The 19,397-nt window shown below is 39.3% G+C and overlaps 1 protein-coding gene across 1 annotated transcript in view; it reads left to right on the plus strand.

The window, feature by feature from the left end:
• The window catches only part of LOC117521280 (obscurin-like), a 140,769-nt gene that overhangs the window by 115,273 nt on the left and 6,099 nt on the right, over positions 1 to 19,397 (plus strand). Inside the window, exons 63-83 of the mRNA XM_034182604.1 lie at positions 257 to 1,588; positions 3,740 to 4,021; positions 4,790 to 4,871; positions 4,992 to 5,113; positions 5,873 to 6,070; positions 6,161 to 6,199; positions 6,283 to 6,381; positions 6,477 to 6,695; positions 7,659 to 7,689; positions 7,779 to 7,831; positions 7,917 to 8,024; positions 12,284 to 12,423; positions 13,917 to 14,117; positions 14,226 to 14,302; positions 14,391 to 14,561; positions 14,656 to 14,815; positions 16,538 to 16,654; positions 16,760 to 16,924; positions 17,017 to 17,175; positions 17,269 to 17,446; positions 17,548 to 17,661. Of these exons, the coding sequence (XP_034038495.1) occupies positions 257 to 1,588; positions 3,740 to 4,021; positions 4,790 to 4,871; positions 4,992 to 5,113; positions 5,873 to 6,070; positions 6,161 to 6,199; positions 6,283 to 6,381; positions 6,477 to 6,695; positions 7,659 to 7,689; positions 7,779 to 7,831; positions 7,917 to 8,024; positions 12,284 to 12,423; positions 13,917 to 14,117; positions 14,226 to 14,302; positions 14,391 to 14,561; positions 14,656 to 14,815; positions 16,538 to 16,654; positions 16,760 to 16,924; positions 17,017 to 17,175; positions 17,269 to 17,446; positions 17,548 to 17,661 (4,047 nt within the window). The remainder of the gene's footprint in view (positions 1 to 256; positions 1,589 to 3,739; positions 4,022 to 4,789; positions 4,872 to 4,991; positions 5,114 to 5,872; positions 6,071 to 6,160; positions 6,200 to 6,282; positions 6,382 to 6,476; positions 6,696 to 7,658; positions 7,690 to 7,778; positions 7,832 to 7,916; positions 8,025 to 12,283; positions 12,424 to 13,916; positions 14,118 to 14,225; positions 14,303 to 14,390; positions 14,562 to 14,655; positions 14,816 to 16,537; positions 16,655 to 16,759; positions 16,925 to 17,016; positions 17,176 to 17,268; positions 17,447 to 17,547; positions 17,662 to 19,397) is intronic.

The raw sequence follows: 19,397 nt of genomic DNA on the forward strand, positions 1-19,397 counted from the left end.
AACTTCCAAAAATTTGATCATTCAAAAACCTTAATTTCTTTTTCCTCATGGAAATACTCTTCAATTTAAATTATTAAAATCAACCCCATGAATGATGTTTTTTTTTTTTTTTAAGAGTAAACCTTTCTAGTCTGTATTTGAATCCTGGGGACTTAGGGTTCACCTACATAGTGCTAATTGCACAAGTTAGGTCAATGATGTCTTGTGTGGGCCTTGATAAAGTAGTTTTAAAACATTTCTAACATTATGGTTATAGGTGCTGAGGTTAAGCATGTAGAGACTGGTCAAGTGGAGCAGCCACGTTTGCCTCTAGAAGCTGCTGACGAAGGTGACATCCATGAGCTGTGGGACTCGCTGGCTAAGAAACGCCGTATGAGCAGAGAGCCAACTCTGGATTCCATCTCCGAGTTACCTGAGGAAGATGGTAAAGGTGGCCAAAGCAAAACAGAGCAGAAAGAGTCAAAGACATCAGCGAAAGAAGAAAAGAAATCAGTAGAGAAGGCCCAGGCGGTGGTGGCTAAGAAGCCTATCCTGTACACCAGCTCTGAAGACGAGTCGATTTCTGGTGATTCTTCGCTTGTTTCTTACCTGAAAAGGAGCAGCAAGTCAACTGTCACAGCAGTCAACGAGGCAGAGACTCTGTCCACTGAGAGGTTCTTTGCACATTTCCAGATGTCTGGGCAGGAAACAGTGCTCCACACTGATGTCAAAACGACCACATTTCAACAGAAAGATGTGATACAGACATCTGGAGGTGATGCTACCATCATGGAAACCAGCAAAGATGATGACTCTGAGCTCAGAGAAGCTGCTATCAAGATTCAAGCTGCCTTCAAGGGCTACAAGGCTCGTAAAGACATGCGGCCAGTCTTCAAAGAGACCTTCAAAGACCAGACCAAAGAACCTAATGGCACCATACATCTGGAATGTGTGACAGAAGGCAAACCTGATAAGGTGCGCTGGCTAAAGGATGGTGAACCTTTGTCAGATGGCAAGCACCACCATATTGATATCTACAATGATGGTACCTGCTCCCTTGTCATCACTGCCATCACCACTAAGGACACCGGAGTTTACACTTGTGAGGTCACCAACAAGTTCGGAGTTGCTTCTCATAGTGGGAAGGTGACTGTGGGAACGGTGCGAGAATCTGATCGCCGGCCACTAACTGTGGGCTACAGTGCTGACAGTGAACCGGAGAGCTCCTCAGGTAGTGAAATGGATGAGTCCCTGAGACAAGCAAGCAGACGCCTCCGCCGCCTTTTGCGCACACGTCTCCCACCAGATGTAGAGGAGGAGCCATTTATCAGTGCGGATGAAGGAGACCTGCGCCCCCCAGATCCCCACTCTTACCGTGAGGACGATGATTATATCTACATTCGTTTTGACTCACGGCCAGAGGCTGAAGTTGCCTCCAAGAGGTTCCAGGAAATGTTCACAGTCCATGGGGTTCCTGTGGAGACCGACATCCTGGAGGCAGGGCCAGTCAAAGTGGAGCTACGAATTAGAAAGCTGGGCTATACTCAAGATGGTACACAGACTCCTACACAAGATAGGCAGGTGCCTACATTAGTATCTGGAGCTCCAGGTAGGAAACACATGAATGAGATTGCCTTCTTGTTATGATACTGTATTTCTAGGATGTAAAAAAGTGAAACGTAAAAAAAAAAGCAAAATATAGTTGCTGGGTGGATGTATGTATGGATAGAGGGATAGGTCCATCCCCTCAAAGTTGTTAACACAATAATTCAGAAACAATAAATGCTATTATCTTGTAGTTTACCATATCAAAAGGGCATAATTGTGGGACAAACCTGGGAGAATTTGTTGAATTTTGATGTACTGGATCTAAAAAGCTGAAAAATTCTGCCTCCTATGTGATTATTTAAATAACAAGCAAGATACTCGCATGAATCACATATCTGCTGAAAGCTTGGAATGGTCTCTATCAGGCAGTGTCATTACCATTCCACATAGTCACCTTCTGTTTCCAAACATTTATGCCAACTGTAGCAAGGTGACGTCCGGTTTGAAAAGATGTTCCCGCTAGCTTGGCTAATGGGGAATTCCCCTTTGGCTAACCTGGTAGAGTTCTGGTCTTTAGTACGAGCAGTCTGGGGTTTGATCCCACTGCCATCCCGGTGACAAAGGTCCTCCGGTCACAATTGGCATTGCCAGCAGGATGTGGGTAGTCACAGAACATGCTTAAATGCACCTGTGACTTCGGGACGAAGTCAAAAATGGTGAGGAGATATGTAGCAAGGTGAAGTCCGGATTGAAAAGATGTTCCCGCTAGCTTTGCTAACCAGGAATTCCCCTTTGGCTGACCTGGTAGAGTTCTGGTCTTTAGTTCGAGCAGTACAGGGTTCGATCCCACTGCTGTCCCGGCCACAAAGGTCCTCTGGTCACATAGCACAAGTTTTTATACCCCGTCAGTGAAGAAACTTGGTATCTTTTCTTGGCACCAGCGACACATAGCTGCGTGCATTTCTGCATTAGATTAGATTAGGGATTAGCTACAAATTCACTGATCCCTTGAGAAGACTCCCTCAGGGAAATTGAGGTTCCAGCAGCATTGTATAGCAGCACACAGGGTAAAAAGCACACGGCATATCAAAAGTGAAAGTAAAAAAGAAAAACAGTTTGCAAATATAAATATCAATACACAATATAAATACCAGACATACTGATCAATACTGGTTTACTGGCTACTATTGTTCCCCTCATTCCTGTCCCCTGTCTTCCTGTTACTCCTCCTCCTCCTGATTGAGGAGTTGTACAGTCTGATTATTAGTATAATGGTGTTACGTCAGGTGTTCCTTCAGCTTGGGAAAGAGGAAAAAGTCAGAGGGTGCTAGATCCAGACTGTACGATGGGTGTGGTAAGATTTGAACCACTGCAACTCATCCTGTGTTTGTCAACTTGTGTGTGGACGAGCATCGTTATGCTGCAATGTTCTAAAAATTCTGTGAGGTCTATGCCATTGCAGTTCCAAAAAAATGGTCAAGAAGAATTTTCCCACTGAAGGGACATCTTTGAATTTTTGCCCTTCAAAGTCCATGGTCACCTCCTGATCATACTGACATCCACACAGGTGTCACCATGGAGCACACTCATTTGTTAATGCCCACAGGTGCACAACCCTCCGCTGTGAGATATTCAGTAACAACACTTTGTTTCCAACACATGGCCATGTACATTGCCATTTTTTTTACCAACTGTTCCGCACATGTATTACGTCAAAGACGATTCTGCACAAATGCCTGAAATTGCAGGCAAAAGCCATTTAGTGTAGTGATAGTCAGTATATAAAGGATGATTCTCCTATGAATTTCACTTTGATATCTTGCTTGTTATTGAAATAATTGCACTGGAGGCAGAAAGTTTCAGCCATCTGCCAAGTGCTGTGTGGTTAGTGGATTTTGGTTTGATGATGGATTAGGAGCAGGTGTTGAATGTCAGTTAAGGAGAGAGAGAGAATTGCATGGGGTCTATTTGAGAATAAGGCCAGTACTACAGAAATAAACCATTATTTTAAGGTATTTTTGATAAGCTATTACATTCTAAAAATCAAATAAAGTCACAAGTCCACATGACCCTACATAATGGATTTTGTATGAATATAGCCAAAGTAGACACTTCTTCCCTCTCTCTCTCTGTCTCTCTCACTTTATGGGTGGTTATCATTTTATCAACTTTACGTGTTAATGTTCTGCTTAATGATGCTGTCATTACACAGCGGCCCCAGTCTTCTTGACCGAACTTCAAAACCAAGATGTTCCTGATGGTTATCCTGTAAGCTTTGACTGTGTGGTAATTGGCAAGCCCCCTCCCAGCATTCGCTGGTTCAAGGATGGAAAATTGCTTGAGGAGAATGACCATTACATGATCAATGAAGACCAGGAGGGCTGCCACCAATTAATCATCACCTCGGTGCTTCCCACTGACATGGGGGTTTATCGCTGTACAGCTGAAAACAGCAGCGGCATCGCAGCCACCAAGGCTGAACTCAGGGTTGATGGTAAGTGGACATATGAATACTGTATATACACAAAATCAAGATATCAAAGCTTCCACTGTCAAATGCAGTACAGTAAATGATCAATTTCATGTTTATATTGTTTATTATTTAAGAATTAATCCTTCTAGATTGATCATTTGCCTATAATTAAGTTTTACTCTCAGTATTGCAACATTGCCTCAGTTTCAATACATTTTGATGAAGGTTTTTTCATCTGGTAAATCTCACCATATTGCTATTCCTGTCACTGTCATATTTTGGGACATTTATCACAAACTGAGTTTAAATTAATACTGTGATGTTTTATTTTGACATACTCATTTCTACAACAGCCCCCTTCCCCCCAAAAAGCAAATACTGGCAAAACATTACAAAACTGTCCTCATGTAGATAATTTTAAGGTCAAATTTATTATAAGAAGGTGGGAAAACCCAAATAATACACTACGAAAATGTAAAATCTTATCAAGTATATTTGTCAAATTTCTAGACAACATATCTTAATTAAATTATAGTAAGTATTAATATAAGACAAACTCATTTCACAAGTAACATTTCAGTATAATTATTTTAGATAAACACATCTTAAAATCTTAAGTTAAAGTCTTAAACAAAATCTTGTTTTGAGTCATATTTTTACATGAAAGAATGTTATTTTTTTGACTCGTTTAACATTTTTTCCCACCACCAGCTGATAGTGATCCACACCATCTCTGATTTCACTGCTAACTGTATAATCCAGTTGTAATACAGCAATATTTTCCATCAGTGTCTTGCAGCTCAGATTATGACACTGCTGCTGATGCCACTGAAACATCTTCCTATGTGAGTGCTAAAGGATACATGTCCAGGTAATTTAACTATGTCCAACAGTTCATATTGTTTGGAAATATTTCTATTTTAGAAGTTTGATCAATATAGAATACTTATGTGTGTGTGTTTTTTTTTTTTTTTTGTAAATGCTGTTATAGGGAAACAGAGGCTTTTGAGTCAGTAACTGAGGATGATCAGCTTCCACAGGTTGTGGAGGAGCTTCATGACATTCATGTTAGTCCAAATTCACCTATTGCAAGGATGGAGCTCAAAGTAAAGGGTAGGTTTATGAATTTATAGCAGTCAAGGGAGTTTGGGGATAAGAACTGGGCCTCAGATTCTTTCACGGCTATGCCTCCCAAAGGGTAATGGTTTTATACATTTACAATGTTCTCTTTACCTTGAAAAACATTAGAGGGTCCTAGAGGGATAGTCTGACTGTGTCATGGCCTTGCTTCAACTGTGGATGAATTTTCAACGTGTTTGAAAATTTATTCTTTTCTCTCTTTCTTTCTCTTAAACATCCAAATATATAGAACTGTGTTAGATTCCCAGTTATGCTGGGACTTCATCTGCATTGTTCCAATCCACCTGGCGTCCCATCCAGGGGAACTGACAACTCTGATCCGCGTTACGTTATGGAATCTGGGGACAAGCACTGGCGCCACCAGGCCTCAGGGCCTATATAGAATCTTCTTCTTCTTCTTCTTTAACATACTTTGGTAATCCATAGCATTTCCATGGAGCCTGTAACATTGTTCATGCTGTAACATTACGGGGAGGTTTGCATGCGCTGGTGTATGGTTATGTTTCCATTGATTTTGCTGTTGTACATCATCACACCGTGTACAAGACTAGAGTATCATCAAATTGCATGTTAGACCACTTTTATGGGTGACTGTGATCTTCACAGGCCAGTTTGTCATGATTATTGGTTGTGACCTTCTGGGATGCATAGCCATGTAAGAACAAGACTTACTGTAATATGTCCACATCACCAACTGTGATGAAAAAAAAAAACATAAATGTGGTTTTCTAGGTTTCCCAAAACCCAGAGTATACTGGTTCAAAGATGGCCACCCCCTGCGAGCCTCAGAAAGGATCCTGTTATTATCGGAGCAGGATGTTCATGCCTTGGAGATTCTGGAAGTAAAGAAAGAAGATATGGGGGAGTACTCCGCTTACATCAGCAACGCAGCTGGTTCTGCTTACTCCTCTGCCCGACTCATAGTACTGCGTAAGCAGATTACCAAAAAGAACTCTGACTTTTTCATTGCTATGAAATGTGGGGAAAAAAGCATACAAGACTAAATCTGTTTTATAACAGGTCCTGGAGAAATTATACCACAAGATATAACTACAAAAGGTACTTTAATACTTAATCGATTGGAATGAGCAGATTTTGTAACTTTAGCAAAACAGTGACGTGTTACGCTGTTTGTTTCAAAGATTCAAAGGTGCCCCTGGTGCCACCACGCTTCCTTGAGAGGTTCACCAACAGGAAAGTGAAACAAGGGGCAAGCATCACTCTGTCTGTCAAAGTGGAAGGTTTGTTCACCAAACTCTGCAACACACCTACTTGTAGTTCATGTTTCCTTTTGACCCTGTGAAGTGAAGTTCCCAATCTGCCATTCCTACTACAGGCTCTCCCACACCTATGGTCAGCTGGCTAAAAGAAGAGTCAATGGAAGATGTTCTGTGGATCAAGGCTGATACCAAAGGCTACAAGATAGCCAGCTCTGGGAGTCAGCATAGTCTCATACTGATGGATGTGGGCACAGAGTACACCGGCACATACACCTGTATTGCCACAAATAAGGCGGGACAGTCCATCTGCACTGCTCACTTCGAGGTGGATGACAGTAAGGAAAATAAATGATCCAGTATACAAATAATGAATATTTATGAGTTCAATGTTACGGATATTTCAGGAGGTGAAAGCTGGAATGTTCGACTTCACCTCATTGAATGGTACATTCCAGCATTCACCGAATTAAGTATTTGTTCCCATTGAAAGAATGTAAAAACATTCATTATTTGTTTTATATAATGGCTAAAATAGATCCTTGTCATTTGATATTTTATTCATTAATAAACAACAGAAAAGGGACTTATATTTTAGTGTTTGTCACTGGTGCTTTGATGTCAACAGTCCAGCATGAATGTTAAATAGGAGTCCAAAATTGTTCTCAGTCAACTTGCAAAAACATTTAGATAGTTCAAAAATAATTCTGACGATGTAGTCCATGATATCGTGCACTGACTTTGTGTACTTCCAAAAAAAAAAAGACTTTGTGTACTTCCTCAGTCCAGTGAAAAATTACGCCACAAATTTGTCCAGCTTTTCATCCTAACAGCTCTTCATTCCTCCAGACGGCTTATGGTGTGGTGGGTTTGCTTGTTTTTTTATGTTAGAAGAATTACCACCGTCAATTAACTCCTTCACATCGTCATCCCTTAGCAAAACAAACTCTGCCATATTTAGCTAAACGCCGCCCCCACTAGGGGGCAGTGGTCTTGCTTGCAATGGTACAAAATGTATGGAACCAATTTTGCACGGAAAATGGAACCAATTTGCACACTAAATGCAACACAACACAAATGGGATGAATAATCCATGTCACATGACATACAAAGCACCAATCAAATGACAAGGATCCACTCAGCTGTTATATAATACGTTATAGAATCTACAGCCATTCATTCCTGCGTGCTTGCCCAGGCAGCAAGAGTACAGTCAGTCTGATCAGTCAGTATTTTTCTTCTTGTCATTTTGGTTACTTTTAACTGTTAATTGTTTTCATGTTTTCTTTCCTTTTTCTCAGCACAACCAAAGCAAGAGACCAAACCATCAGCGTAAGTCTTTCTTACAGATTCAGAATTGTGCACAGATATGGACACATTTTCAACTGAGAAAATAAATAAATAAATGCTGATTACTTCAGGGTCCTTGGGATTCCAGTTAGACCCCCACAGGATGAGGCTGGCAAAGAAAAAGGTAAGCAAGTCACTTCATAACTCATAATGCATATAGTGATATACCAGTGTCAGAGTAAATGGCATGTTCATGCATCTTTGTGCAGCGCCTCAAGAAGGTAAAATCCCCTATCTGGGTGAAGTTGGTTCAGAGGAATTCCTCATGAAACTCACCTCCCAGATAACTGAAATGGTGTCGGCAAAGATCAGCCAAGGTGAGTGCTCCGTCTGTCATCTGAATTATTATTGCATTAATATTGTGGAAATGCACTTTTCAGTAGTTCTGTCAAATTAATGACAAACAAAAGTTAAATGCACCCACACAGAACTGGTGCTAAAAAAGTAAAGCTTAATTTATGTGAAGAGCTTGACTAAGCAGTTGACCCAAATTAAAGCTGTTTCACAAATTACATTCACAACTAACATCATTGCTAATTCATCCCCATCAGGGACTCAGTCACAGTTGTTTGGGGGGTGGTGGTGGTGGGGTGGTGGTGCTGGGGGGGGGGAGGGGGGTGGTGGTGGTGCTGAGAGAAATGTCTTATTAAAAGATTTAAAAAAAAAAAAATCAGGATTTTAGCAATAATTTGAGACATATTGTATTTTCCCGAGTATAAAATGCATTTTTTAAACTAGTTTTGGAAGTCCTGTGACTTATACTCTGGTGCAGCTTATAAACCAACAAATCACACATTCCTTATTAATAATCATAAGTAGAATGACTATTTATATAAGACTTTCCCAGGAATCAGAGCAGTAAACAAATAAACTATCAATGAAAGAATAAATGGCACTAATATAGAGTACACTACAGCAATGCAGAAAATTTTCAAATTGAAGAGATTATAATACTGGGAAAAAGGTGCGATTTGTACTGCAGTGAGACATATATGGGTTTTTTCTCTTCAAGAGGGAGTTTTTAAAACGTGTGACTTATACTGCAGAAAATATGGTATATAACCTATGTTTACTGTCACAAATATTCATGATCTTTTAAGTTCACACTTGTGAAGATAGTATCTATGTCACCTGTAATCCTCTGTGTTTGTGCATCAGGAACACAGAAAATACAATTCAAATCTCTTTGCGTCAGGAAGGGCATCCGGCGTAAAACCTGTGCCAATTCAACATGCAGATCCAACTTGGATTTGCTGTGGTGACCCCGAGTGCAAACAAGGGAGCAGCCGAAGGGACTTATATATATATATATATATATATATATATATATATATATATAAAAGAGTGGATGTTACATGTACTACTATGCGGCTGCTACTAGAAAATGAAACTTTTTATTGTTTTATGGAAAACTTTTTTGCCTTGCCTTTTTTCCTTGCCTTTGCCAATAGGGGGTGAAGCAACCCTCTCCGCATCTCTACTTCCAGCATCCGTAACCCCACCTTAAACCAAGATAAACCACATTTAGTATTTCTATAACACTCAAAAACTACAGCTATCTTTGAACTTGTTTGTTAACATAGTTAAAATAACAGGGTGCTTATGTTTTAGTATATGGCGCAGTAGTCAATGGTTATATGTCTTAGAATATGAGCAGGTGACCATTACAAGACGTTTAAGGTCTTCAATTTGTCAGATTAAAGATATCATCTACTGAAAAATCAGTTGAGATGTCAGACATTGAGAGTGCTGCTGGGAAAGGCAGCAGGACGTGCTGTTTATGAACAACCTGCATGTGACTGCAATGTTAATTCATTAACCATGTTGCCATCATGCATGCAAAAATCTAACTTGCTCAATAACAAATTGGTTTTCTTTCCAAGCAAGTTTTGTAACAGGTGAATAACCTTCACTTAGTATGAAATCAACAGTTGACAAACCCTTTGATGAATTGTATGGACCAACGTTTGTTTGATACTGCAAGAAACATGCAAGCTGCCATGAATGTTTTTATTTATATAGTTTCTAATACTAAAAATGCTTCAACATTAGAAATCAGGATTTGGGGGCAATTATTATTATTATTATTATTGTTATAATAATTATTATTATTATTATTATTATACTTCTCATTATTAAAAAGTTATCAAGGTTTTGCTTTTGTCATTTTGGGTAATGCTTTATATTATGGTCCTTGTAATAAGCCTTAGTTAATTAGAAATAAAGCCCTTATCAGTCTTTATAAAATGATTTGACAAATGAATTGATATGCATCGACAAGACAATATGTCTCATTAAAAGCATGAAGAAAATGTTTCTTTTTACATATTTATAACCACCTAAAATAATTATTACACATTATGAACTGCTTGAGAATGTTTTGAACCCTTTTTCAACTTTTGTATCATTGTTTACAACAGAATAACACATTTGGGTGATTCTTTAACTACGGGCACTATTGGCCTTGTAAATGTAATTTCCACCACACCATTGCCTTACAATATAAAGCGCCTTGGGACAACTGTTTGTTGTGATTTGGCGCTATATACATGTGCTCTGATGTCACTGTTTATCTCCATAGAAACTACCCAAACAATCTTTCATACAAACTGTTTAAAGGGACATTACAGTGTTATGGTGGAAATTACGGCAATAGTGTGGGACAACTACATTTTGTTTAAAAAGATCACAACAGTTGTAGGACATTGAATAATTATGTTTTGATTATTTTACTGATATTTTATTCAGAGATATTTTAAAACATTAGAAAAAACATTTATTTACCATTCATTTTTATCATTGAAGATCAAAAGTCTGGGTGTGGGACAAGCACAAAACGGCAATATTTGCATATAATGATGCTGAAAAAAGGTGAAAAAGTCATCATAGACTACTAGAACAAATTTCTTAACACACTTTCATTGTAAAGATAACTATAAAAGTGTGAAATTTCCCCTTTTTTCTGTTTTAATTACAATATGATCAAAGGACATAATAAGTGCCCGTAGTCTAAGAATCACCCATTTATTGAGTCTATTCTTGAAGGTTCTCAATCATCCGTGTAAAAGTTAACTCAATGTTAACTACAACATCTGGTCTTCAAGCTGTTTCACCACTCATCCAAGTGGCTTCTTTTGTTTAAAAATAGTTAAGAAACCACTTGATGTTTGAGTTTTTGAGTTTTTAATATTTATTTCATTCATTTAAAAGAAAAACAGAAAAGCAAAAAACAAAAGCACCACAATACCAGAATGAAAAGGAGCAGAAAGAAGAACAAGTCTTATGATTTCTGCCCCTTTTAACAATACAATCTTTCAATATACAGCATCATAGTCAACATTATTTAACAGATTGCATTTCTTTAACTTGTCACATACCACTGACCCATTCATAATTATGACCATTAATTAATAGATTACATCACTGATAGGTTACATTTAAACTTAAGACACTCCAAACATTATTAAGTTACTTTTTTTTTTTTTTTTTTTTACTTTCTTGCAGCCCAAGAAAGTCAAAGAAAGCTGTCTAACATGGACATTTATTTAGCTTAACTAATTTACTTATTATCCATGACCCTTATGAGGACTAAGTATGTTCAGAAAATGAATGAATGTCTTACCTATGAAGGCATTATTTTACCTTTACTAAGCCTTATATTGCTTTACTGAGATTAATACATAATTATTTATTAATTAATTGTGCATTTATTAGTGGTTATTATGCTTTTTACACTTACTGAATCTAATGTGAGTAAAATGTCTTATGAACAAGTAAGTAAATGTGTTTATGATACAATTAGTAACACATATATAGTCTTATTAACAATTCATTGTTAGACTTAAAAAGGCCTTATTTCTCATCGATTAATGCTTATTACAAGTAACGTAAAATAAAGTGTGTTACATGATTATCGTCAAACCTGATTGAAGACCATTCCTCTCCCATAGCATGGGTACTTGATTTTTAGCATGATTGCTTCATCCTTAGCACTTAAAACCTCTCACCACTTCATACAAACATCATTACTTTACCACTTGTACATCCATCAGTTTATCAAACCAGTAAAATGCTGATCCAATCATGAATGTGTTATTCAGACAGCTTACAGAATCATCAAGTGCTCCAGTGGATGAAATCTTGGCCCGTAACTGCCAGTATGTATCCCAGTGCACCAGACTCACAGTAACAATACATTATTTCCATAAAGAATATGAATTGCAATTTTATTTTATTTTGTTTTGGTACCACATGATTGAGGCGATAAAATATTAAAACATTTTTCATTACCTCAGAGATGTGCAAAGTGTAGAATTTTACATGCTTCATAAATCCAACAACACAACAGGTCGTGCATTTTCAGTAGGTCTCGTCTTCGTGTGATTGTGCTTCTTGATGCTTGTGCATTTTGGTGTCTGACAACATAATTTGTAAAGGATTCAGAAGTCTCAGCAGTTGTTGGAATGCAGTAGGTGATCACAGACAAACGTGGTCAATCTGAAACTCTTATGTGTTACGTGTACTATGGCGTTTCTGGTCTTCTTCTGATCTCCTCCCTCACTATTTGCTTCTCCAGCCTCGTTACGTGTCCCAGGTGCCGACAGTGATGATGAGACCAAGACGCCTTCCCCATCGCCCCATCAGGGACGCTCTCGTCCCCCCTCCCTTTTGGCTGACTCCTCTTCAGAGTCTGATGAGGGAGAGGCCAGGGGAGAGGTGAGAAATTGAAATCTTGATTGTAATATATTGGATATATTATTATTATTATTATCATATTGCTTTAAGCTTTAGTTGTATTGAAGTCACCTTCTGGAAAGGACCTTTGTAATATATAAAGATTATAGGAGTTTATAATAAATTAGATTTTAGAGTTTTATTTATCCCGGTGGGAAAATAGTTAATATTAAAATACTGAAAACTGAAACCTTTCTGGCGTAGCACCTAAAAGAGAAAAAATATTTAATCTTTCTTAATTGCAGTTCATTTTTACAACATCAAATTGCAATGTAAGTCATCTCAAGGCATTGCACACAAAGTCTAGACCTTACCCAGCCCATGAACAAACACATTGCCGACAGTGGTAAGAAAAAAAGTCCCAGAGTTTTGATCATAGAAAGAAATGATATATAACTTAATTTTCAGTTTTGCAAAAATGAATGAATACACCCACCAACAAAACTACTACATCTAGGATTTTGTATGACCATTTCCATGACCTCCAGCACCAAGTCTTCTAGACATGAAATTAACAAGTTGGCAACATATTGCAACATCTATCTTCTTCCATTCTTCAAGAAAGACGTCTTTTAGAGTCTGGATGCTGGATGGACAGTGATGCTCAACTTATCTCTTCCCCATAGTTGTTCGATTGGGTTCAGATCCGGAGACATACTTGGTCATTGAATCACTTTCGCCTGGTTCTTCTTAAGAAATGCAACAGTGGCCTTAGATGTGTTGTGGATCATTGTCATGTTGGAAAAGTGCACGACGACCAAGGGCACAGAGTGATGGTTGGAATGCAGACTGTTGTCCTGTCCAGGGTGTACCCCGCCTCATGCCCTATGACTGCTGGGATAAGCTCTGGCCTCTCTGTGACCCTTAATTGGAGTGAGCGGTTGAAGATGAGTGAGTGTGAGCCTAAAATTTAGCTTTGCTCCTAAGAGTTTCATTAGGGTGTATTCATTTTTTGCAGCATGGTCTTAAATGACTTTGTTAGGAAAAATACTTTTTTGTGTGTGCAAAAGAACAAGTCTTGCTTGCAATCAATGGCCTGCATTTGTGGGAGTATTTTGTAGCATAGTGTCCCATAGAAAATGTTAATTCTGAAAGGAAAGTATAGGTTTTCTGAGAAATCTGTTGGGCTGTACTCGTGCGTGCAACATTTTGATAATGGTTCTACTGAAATTCACGCAACACACACACACACACACACACAGAACCCAAATGCAAAATAGCCACAACACAATGGAAGGAGAGTTTTCTGCCACCACGTTAGTGCATCACGTTGCTGTATTATCTTTGATTTTATTCTTAAGATGGCTATATTTTTATGCATCATTTTATTTGCAATGCATTGAATGTCTTCTGCAAGATTTAAAAAAATCCAGTTGTATCCACACACAGGATGGATGGCAACAAAAAGATGCACACAGCATATCAAATTCATGTATGTGAGGATTTGAAAAATGTATGCTGTCATTACTGTACAGATGTTTGACATCTTTGTGGCAACGGCTGACTACAACCCACCCACTGCGACTAAGGAATCCATCGCTCTGAAGGAGGGCCAGTATGTTGAGGTTTTGGACTCAACCTATCCACTTAAATGGCTAGTACGGACCAAACCCACTAAAACCACACCATCCCGCCAAGGCTGGGTTTCACCTGCCTACCTGGACAAGAAACTCAAAGTACATCTCAAGACTGCTGCATTTAATCCACTAATACAACACTTAGACTTTCCTTTTCATTGTAATTACTTGCAATTACTAACAGTATATTCTAATGTATTATGCTAGCTGTCTGCTGATAGTGGTGATCTTCCGGAGACTAGTACAGAGGAGGTATCTGAAGGTGAATACAAGAGGAAATTATTGTAAGTAAATCATATTGATATTCTGGAGGAAAATACTAGCAAGTTGTTGTACCAAAAACCAAGAAGTCATCTTACTTCCTGCCCCCAGCCAACTGTTCCAGGAATTGACAAATGGTGAGTCTGAGTTTGCCAAAGAAATGGAGTTCTTTACTTCCCATCATGAAAAGCATGCAGAGAGCGCAGATGCACCGCCTGACATCACCAACCAGAAGGAAATCATATTCAGAAACATTGATGACATCAAGGAATTCCATAGCAAGTGAGTGCTTTGACCACTACGCATTTAATTCAACTCCTTACAAAAACAATTGAACAGCAAGACGGTTTTTTTAATTATGGCATTGTGTTTGTAGGGTCCTTCTCCCAAAGCTGAATGACTGTGACACAGATGATGACATAGCCATGTGCTTTCTGAAGAATAAGGAGGGTTTTGAGAAGTACTTCCAGTATCTCACAGGTCAGAATCAGGCTGAGGCAGCAATCAGTGATAAGACTGTCCACGGCTTCTTCAAGGTATGCCAGCTCTTCCTATGACAATAATGAGTGCCATACTGCAAAAGCAAACCCTTTACTTTGACACTGGAGCTCCAGCTTCTTTGACAACTGTCAGTTGTATTGACTATGGTGTAGTCCCACAAGAGGAAGATGTACAAAAAATATAGCTATTTATAAGTTATCTGAAATCCCTCTCTTGGGCGAACCGTTATGATACAGAGAATTAGTAAAATCATTATGACTGCACTAGTCCAAGTCTATAGAGTCCCATCTACCCTACTGCTGTAACGTTAATGTGGGTAGAGCAATGGTGTTACTAGCACTTGCCAAAGGAGCCCCAGCTAAGGCGTAGTTATTTGTTAATTGTTCATTTTTTTATTCATAATATCTCAAAGGGTAGTTTAAAAATGCCAGTCACAATTCCTCAGAACCAGAGAAATGCTTGAGAATGTTTGTTCTAATCAGACTCTCCGTTTTAGTAATGAAAGAAATGGAAAAACAAGCTCATTTCAAGTTACATGTAACGTCAAAACCAAATGATGAGAAAGACAGAGAACATAAAAGTGTCTTTTGGCTACAGATGTAGAAAATTCTTTCTACAGGATTGTGTAGAGTTGAAGAATGGAACTATTAATCAGAAAAAAGTTTTTTTTTTTTTTTAATTACTGTCTAGAAACAAGTCTGTCTCACTCTCACCCCATTCACTCCACGCCTTGTTGCAGGATTTTCCTGGCTTTCTTTTTCTTTCATACAAAATTCAGTTCATACCAGATCCTTTCCACGGGGTTGTATGGAGTTGTGATTGTGTTGAATTTCAGAATATGACCATAGTTAAATGATCAGAAAATCACTTATTTGTTTTCAGATTTTGTAAATTACTGCCTGGAAACATTCTGTTCCACTCTCACTCCATTTATTCCATGCCTCACCCCATCACCTTGCTTTCTTTTTCTTTCACAGCTAAGTTCACACATACTCCTTTCCACGGGGTTGTGTGGGGCTATGTCCAAAGTGCATAACCGCTGTGAAACAAAAAAACATTTTCTGATTTTGTACATTTTTGTGCAGAAACTGTTTCTTTTTCTCACTAACAGCCACACCTGCTCCTAATTTTCCATCATCCATCCAGCAGGTGGCGGACAGGTCTGAGGGATTACATAAACAAAACAAAGTTGCTTGTTCGATTGAGTCGGTGCATCAACATTCACCAAATTTTTAACCAATCTGTCCCCATTATAGTGTGCCCTTTCAACATGGAGATATATAAGGTTATAGCATTTCTTGATATTGAATTACTGTGATAAACCTAAGGGGTTGGACTCAATTACTGATTCACTCACTGCATTTTACCTGTTGCATACCATATCTTGTTCACCATAATGAAGAAAACTGTTAAGCAGAGGTGGGACGAAGTCACCATCAAGTCAAGCTGACTTGAGACTTGACTTGGCACTTGCTGATTCATGACTTGAGAGTGACTTGATGGTGACTTTGTTTCACCTCTGCTGTTAAGTAATGGAAGCGGCATCTTAAAAGTTACTGGGTGACAATAACGGTCTGCTACACAGATGACAGATTCACAGACAGGACATGTTAATATGAGAAATTGATTATTTAAAGCTAAATTACCCATTTTACACTTTTCTGATACCTTACCAGAGCCTTGTGTATAATCTTAAATATGCAATCATGTTCACAGCAAACCCTGATTAGCATTTTAATTTAAAAACTACATTGTAGGAGTACGCTGAGAAAGAACAAGCCAGTGCAGACCCTGCGGAACCCCCTGTGCGTAGCATCAACGCCTACCTCCAGCAGCCCGTGGACAGGATTCAGAAGTACAAGGCCCTCCTCAAGGTGACATCTTTGTATTCTTGCATTAAAGATCAGGATGTACGTCACTTTCATGGTTTGACTTGTATCACCTTAGTTTCAATCATTTCCCTACCCCGGTATCTTTAGGAGCTCATTCGAAACAAGGCGAAAAACGGTCAGAACTGCTGCCTCCTGGAGGAAGCCTATGCCATGGTGTCTGCGCTTCCTCAGCGCTCAGAGAACAGTCACCACGTGTCCATGATTGAGAACTATCCCGCCACCCTGGAAGTCCTTGGAGAGCCAATTAGACAGGTAAGATGAGTTTACTGTAGGACTCCTGTATGATACAGTAACTAAAGACTGATTGCATGTTCTCTTCTATGTGCCCTTTCTTGTTGTCCCAGGGACCCTTTCAAGTGTGGGAGGGCGCTCCTGGAATTAGGACATCGTCTAGAGGTCACCACCGCCACGTCTTCCTCTTTAAGAACTACTGTATCATCTGCAAACCCAAGCGAGACAGTAACACTGACACACAAGCATATGTCTTTAAGAACATTATGAAGGTAGACATTTATTTGACATCATCTTTTGTTTCCTAATCCTGTCATCAGTCCTCCTATGAACATCAGCCTGAATGGCGTTTTGCATTATTTCAGTTGAATAACATTGACGTGAACGAGACGGTGGAGGGAGATGACCGTGCTTTTGAGATCTGGCATGAACGTGAGGACTCTGTGAGGAAATACACCTTACAAGCCCGTACTGTTATCATCAAAAACTCATGGCTCAGAGACCTACAGGAGTTACAGCTGCGATACCTCATGCCTGCATGGAGTGCGTGTGACATATTCAGTTTTGTTCTTATAGTTGGTTAGATTATATGCACCAATTTAAAACTCTACATCACCCGATTTTCAATCCATGTAATTTTCCAGGTCCCCCTGATTTTGAGGAGATTCTGGCAGACTGCACAGCAGAACTGGGACAGACTGTTAAACTGGCCTGCAAGGCCACAGGAGTACCCAAACCTGCAGTCACCTGGTACAAAGGTATCTTGTCGTTTCTGGGGGTTAGATCATGTTTATTGTCTGTGTTGTTCACGGGATAATGATGATAATAAATAATAAAAGATTCACAACATAATGAAAAGGTTTGGCCTCACTTGGAAGTTTTCATTAAACTGTGGGGCGGCTCTAAGCCCAAACAAATTCTGTATATAAAATTGAAAGGATGATTTAAACCTTGACATTTGTAACAAGGTGCAGTCCAGATTGAAAAGATGTTCAGAGTAGTTTGGATGGTGGGGAATTCTGCTTTGTCTGACCTGGTAGAGCATTGGTCTCAAGTTGAAGCAATCTGCCCCACCGTGGCTGTGGCCACACAGATATGTCATCCAGTTACACATACATATGCACATTAATAAATGCTCTGCTGATTTTGTTTCCTTTCGGCCGTTTTACTTAGTTGGACTGTAGGTCCCATTTCAGTGCCCTTGTTAGTGAGGAAAGGTTCACTGATCTTGACTTTGTGGATGATGTTGTAATCTTTGTGGAATCAATGGACGACCTAATTACAGCACTTGAGATGCTAAATGAGGAGAAGTGTCTGGGTCTTTGATTAATAGAGCCAAGAGTTCAGTGATTTCACAGACTCATCTGTTTGTGGTGAGAACACTGAGACATTCACTTACTGTATCTCCGTGTCAGTGCCCTTGGCCTTTGAGAATGAGAGATATCTGGGAAGAGCTTATGGAATCATAAAGTTCCTCTTTGGTTGTGCCAATACTTTTGCTAAAAGGTCTAAATCTTTTAGAGTCCTGGTGCTTCCTGTCATATCCTATAATGATGACACCTCTAGCCATTTCTAACAGCTAACTAAGGCAATGACTAGATATCTTTAGTAGTAGGTCTCTTCAGAGGATCCTTGGGTGCTGCTGTAATTACTCTACATCAAATTAAACACTACTTTGGGAACCTCAGATTAGACATACTGTTTGCAGTGTGAGGGAACATTAGATACATTAGTATTCCATGCGGAATAGTACTTCTCTGGGCTTGATCCAGTAAGGAGGTGCATCAGTGCTGAGGATCACAATAGCTGGAAATGTCCCAGGACAATCCCACGCATCAGCTGGCTGAGACTGATAGCTGTTTTTGGAAGGTGGAGGTGGATCAGTTGCTAACAAGGACCCAAGATGGTTCCAACATGTAGTGGATGTGGCGACGTGTGGCACCTGGGATTACCTCTGGACCTGACTTAGGTAGCAGTCTGAGTAATACAAGTATACTGTCAAAATATTCAACTGTATTCATTAAAAGTTTTACAGACAAATCTTTTGTGCAATTTCTGAAACTCTTGCCATTTTCACAATGTTCACAGTAATGTAGAGCCGGTAGCTCAGTGGATAGGAGTAGGACTACCAACAGGTCCTTGTACAATACAATTCTGTTGGCATAGTACCAGCCTTGGCTGCTGAGGTCACCTGCGATGGACTGGTGTCCCACCCGTGGGGAGTCATAGATGCTCATCTGCTTCACACGGAGATAATCATTGGCATCAGTATGCCTCACAAACTTTGATTGGTTGGGGCCATTTGTGAACTTGAGCACAAAGCTTCAGATTATGGCTTGAGGGAAATTTAAAGAAGTGCAGTTTTCAGTCATTTGAAGCAGCAAGGTCCATCCGGGCCACAGCAATCACTGAAGGTCTGAACACATGACCTCAGCTATTTGAAAAGTCCAAAGTATCATTATTTCATCTCAAGTGTAAACTATCATCGTTACAC

Source organism: Thalassophryne amazonica, chromosome 12 (genome assembly GCF_902500255.1).
Source record: "Thalassophryne amazonica chromosome 12, fThaAma1.1, whole genome shotgun sequence".
Classification (NCBI taxonomy): domain Eukaryota; kingdom Metazoa; phylum Chordata; class Actinopteri; order Batrachoidiformes; family Batrachoididae; genus Thalassophryne; species Thalassophryne amazonica.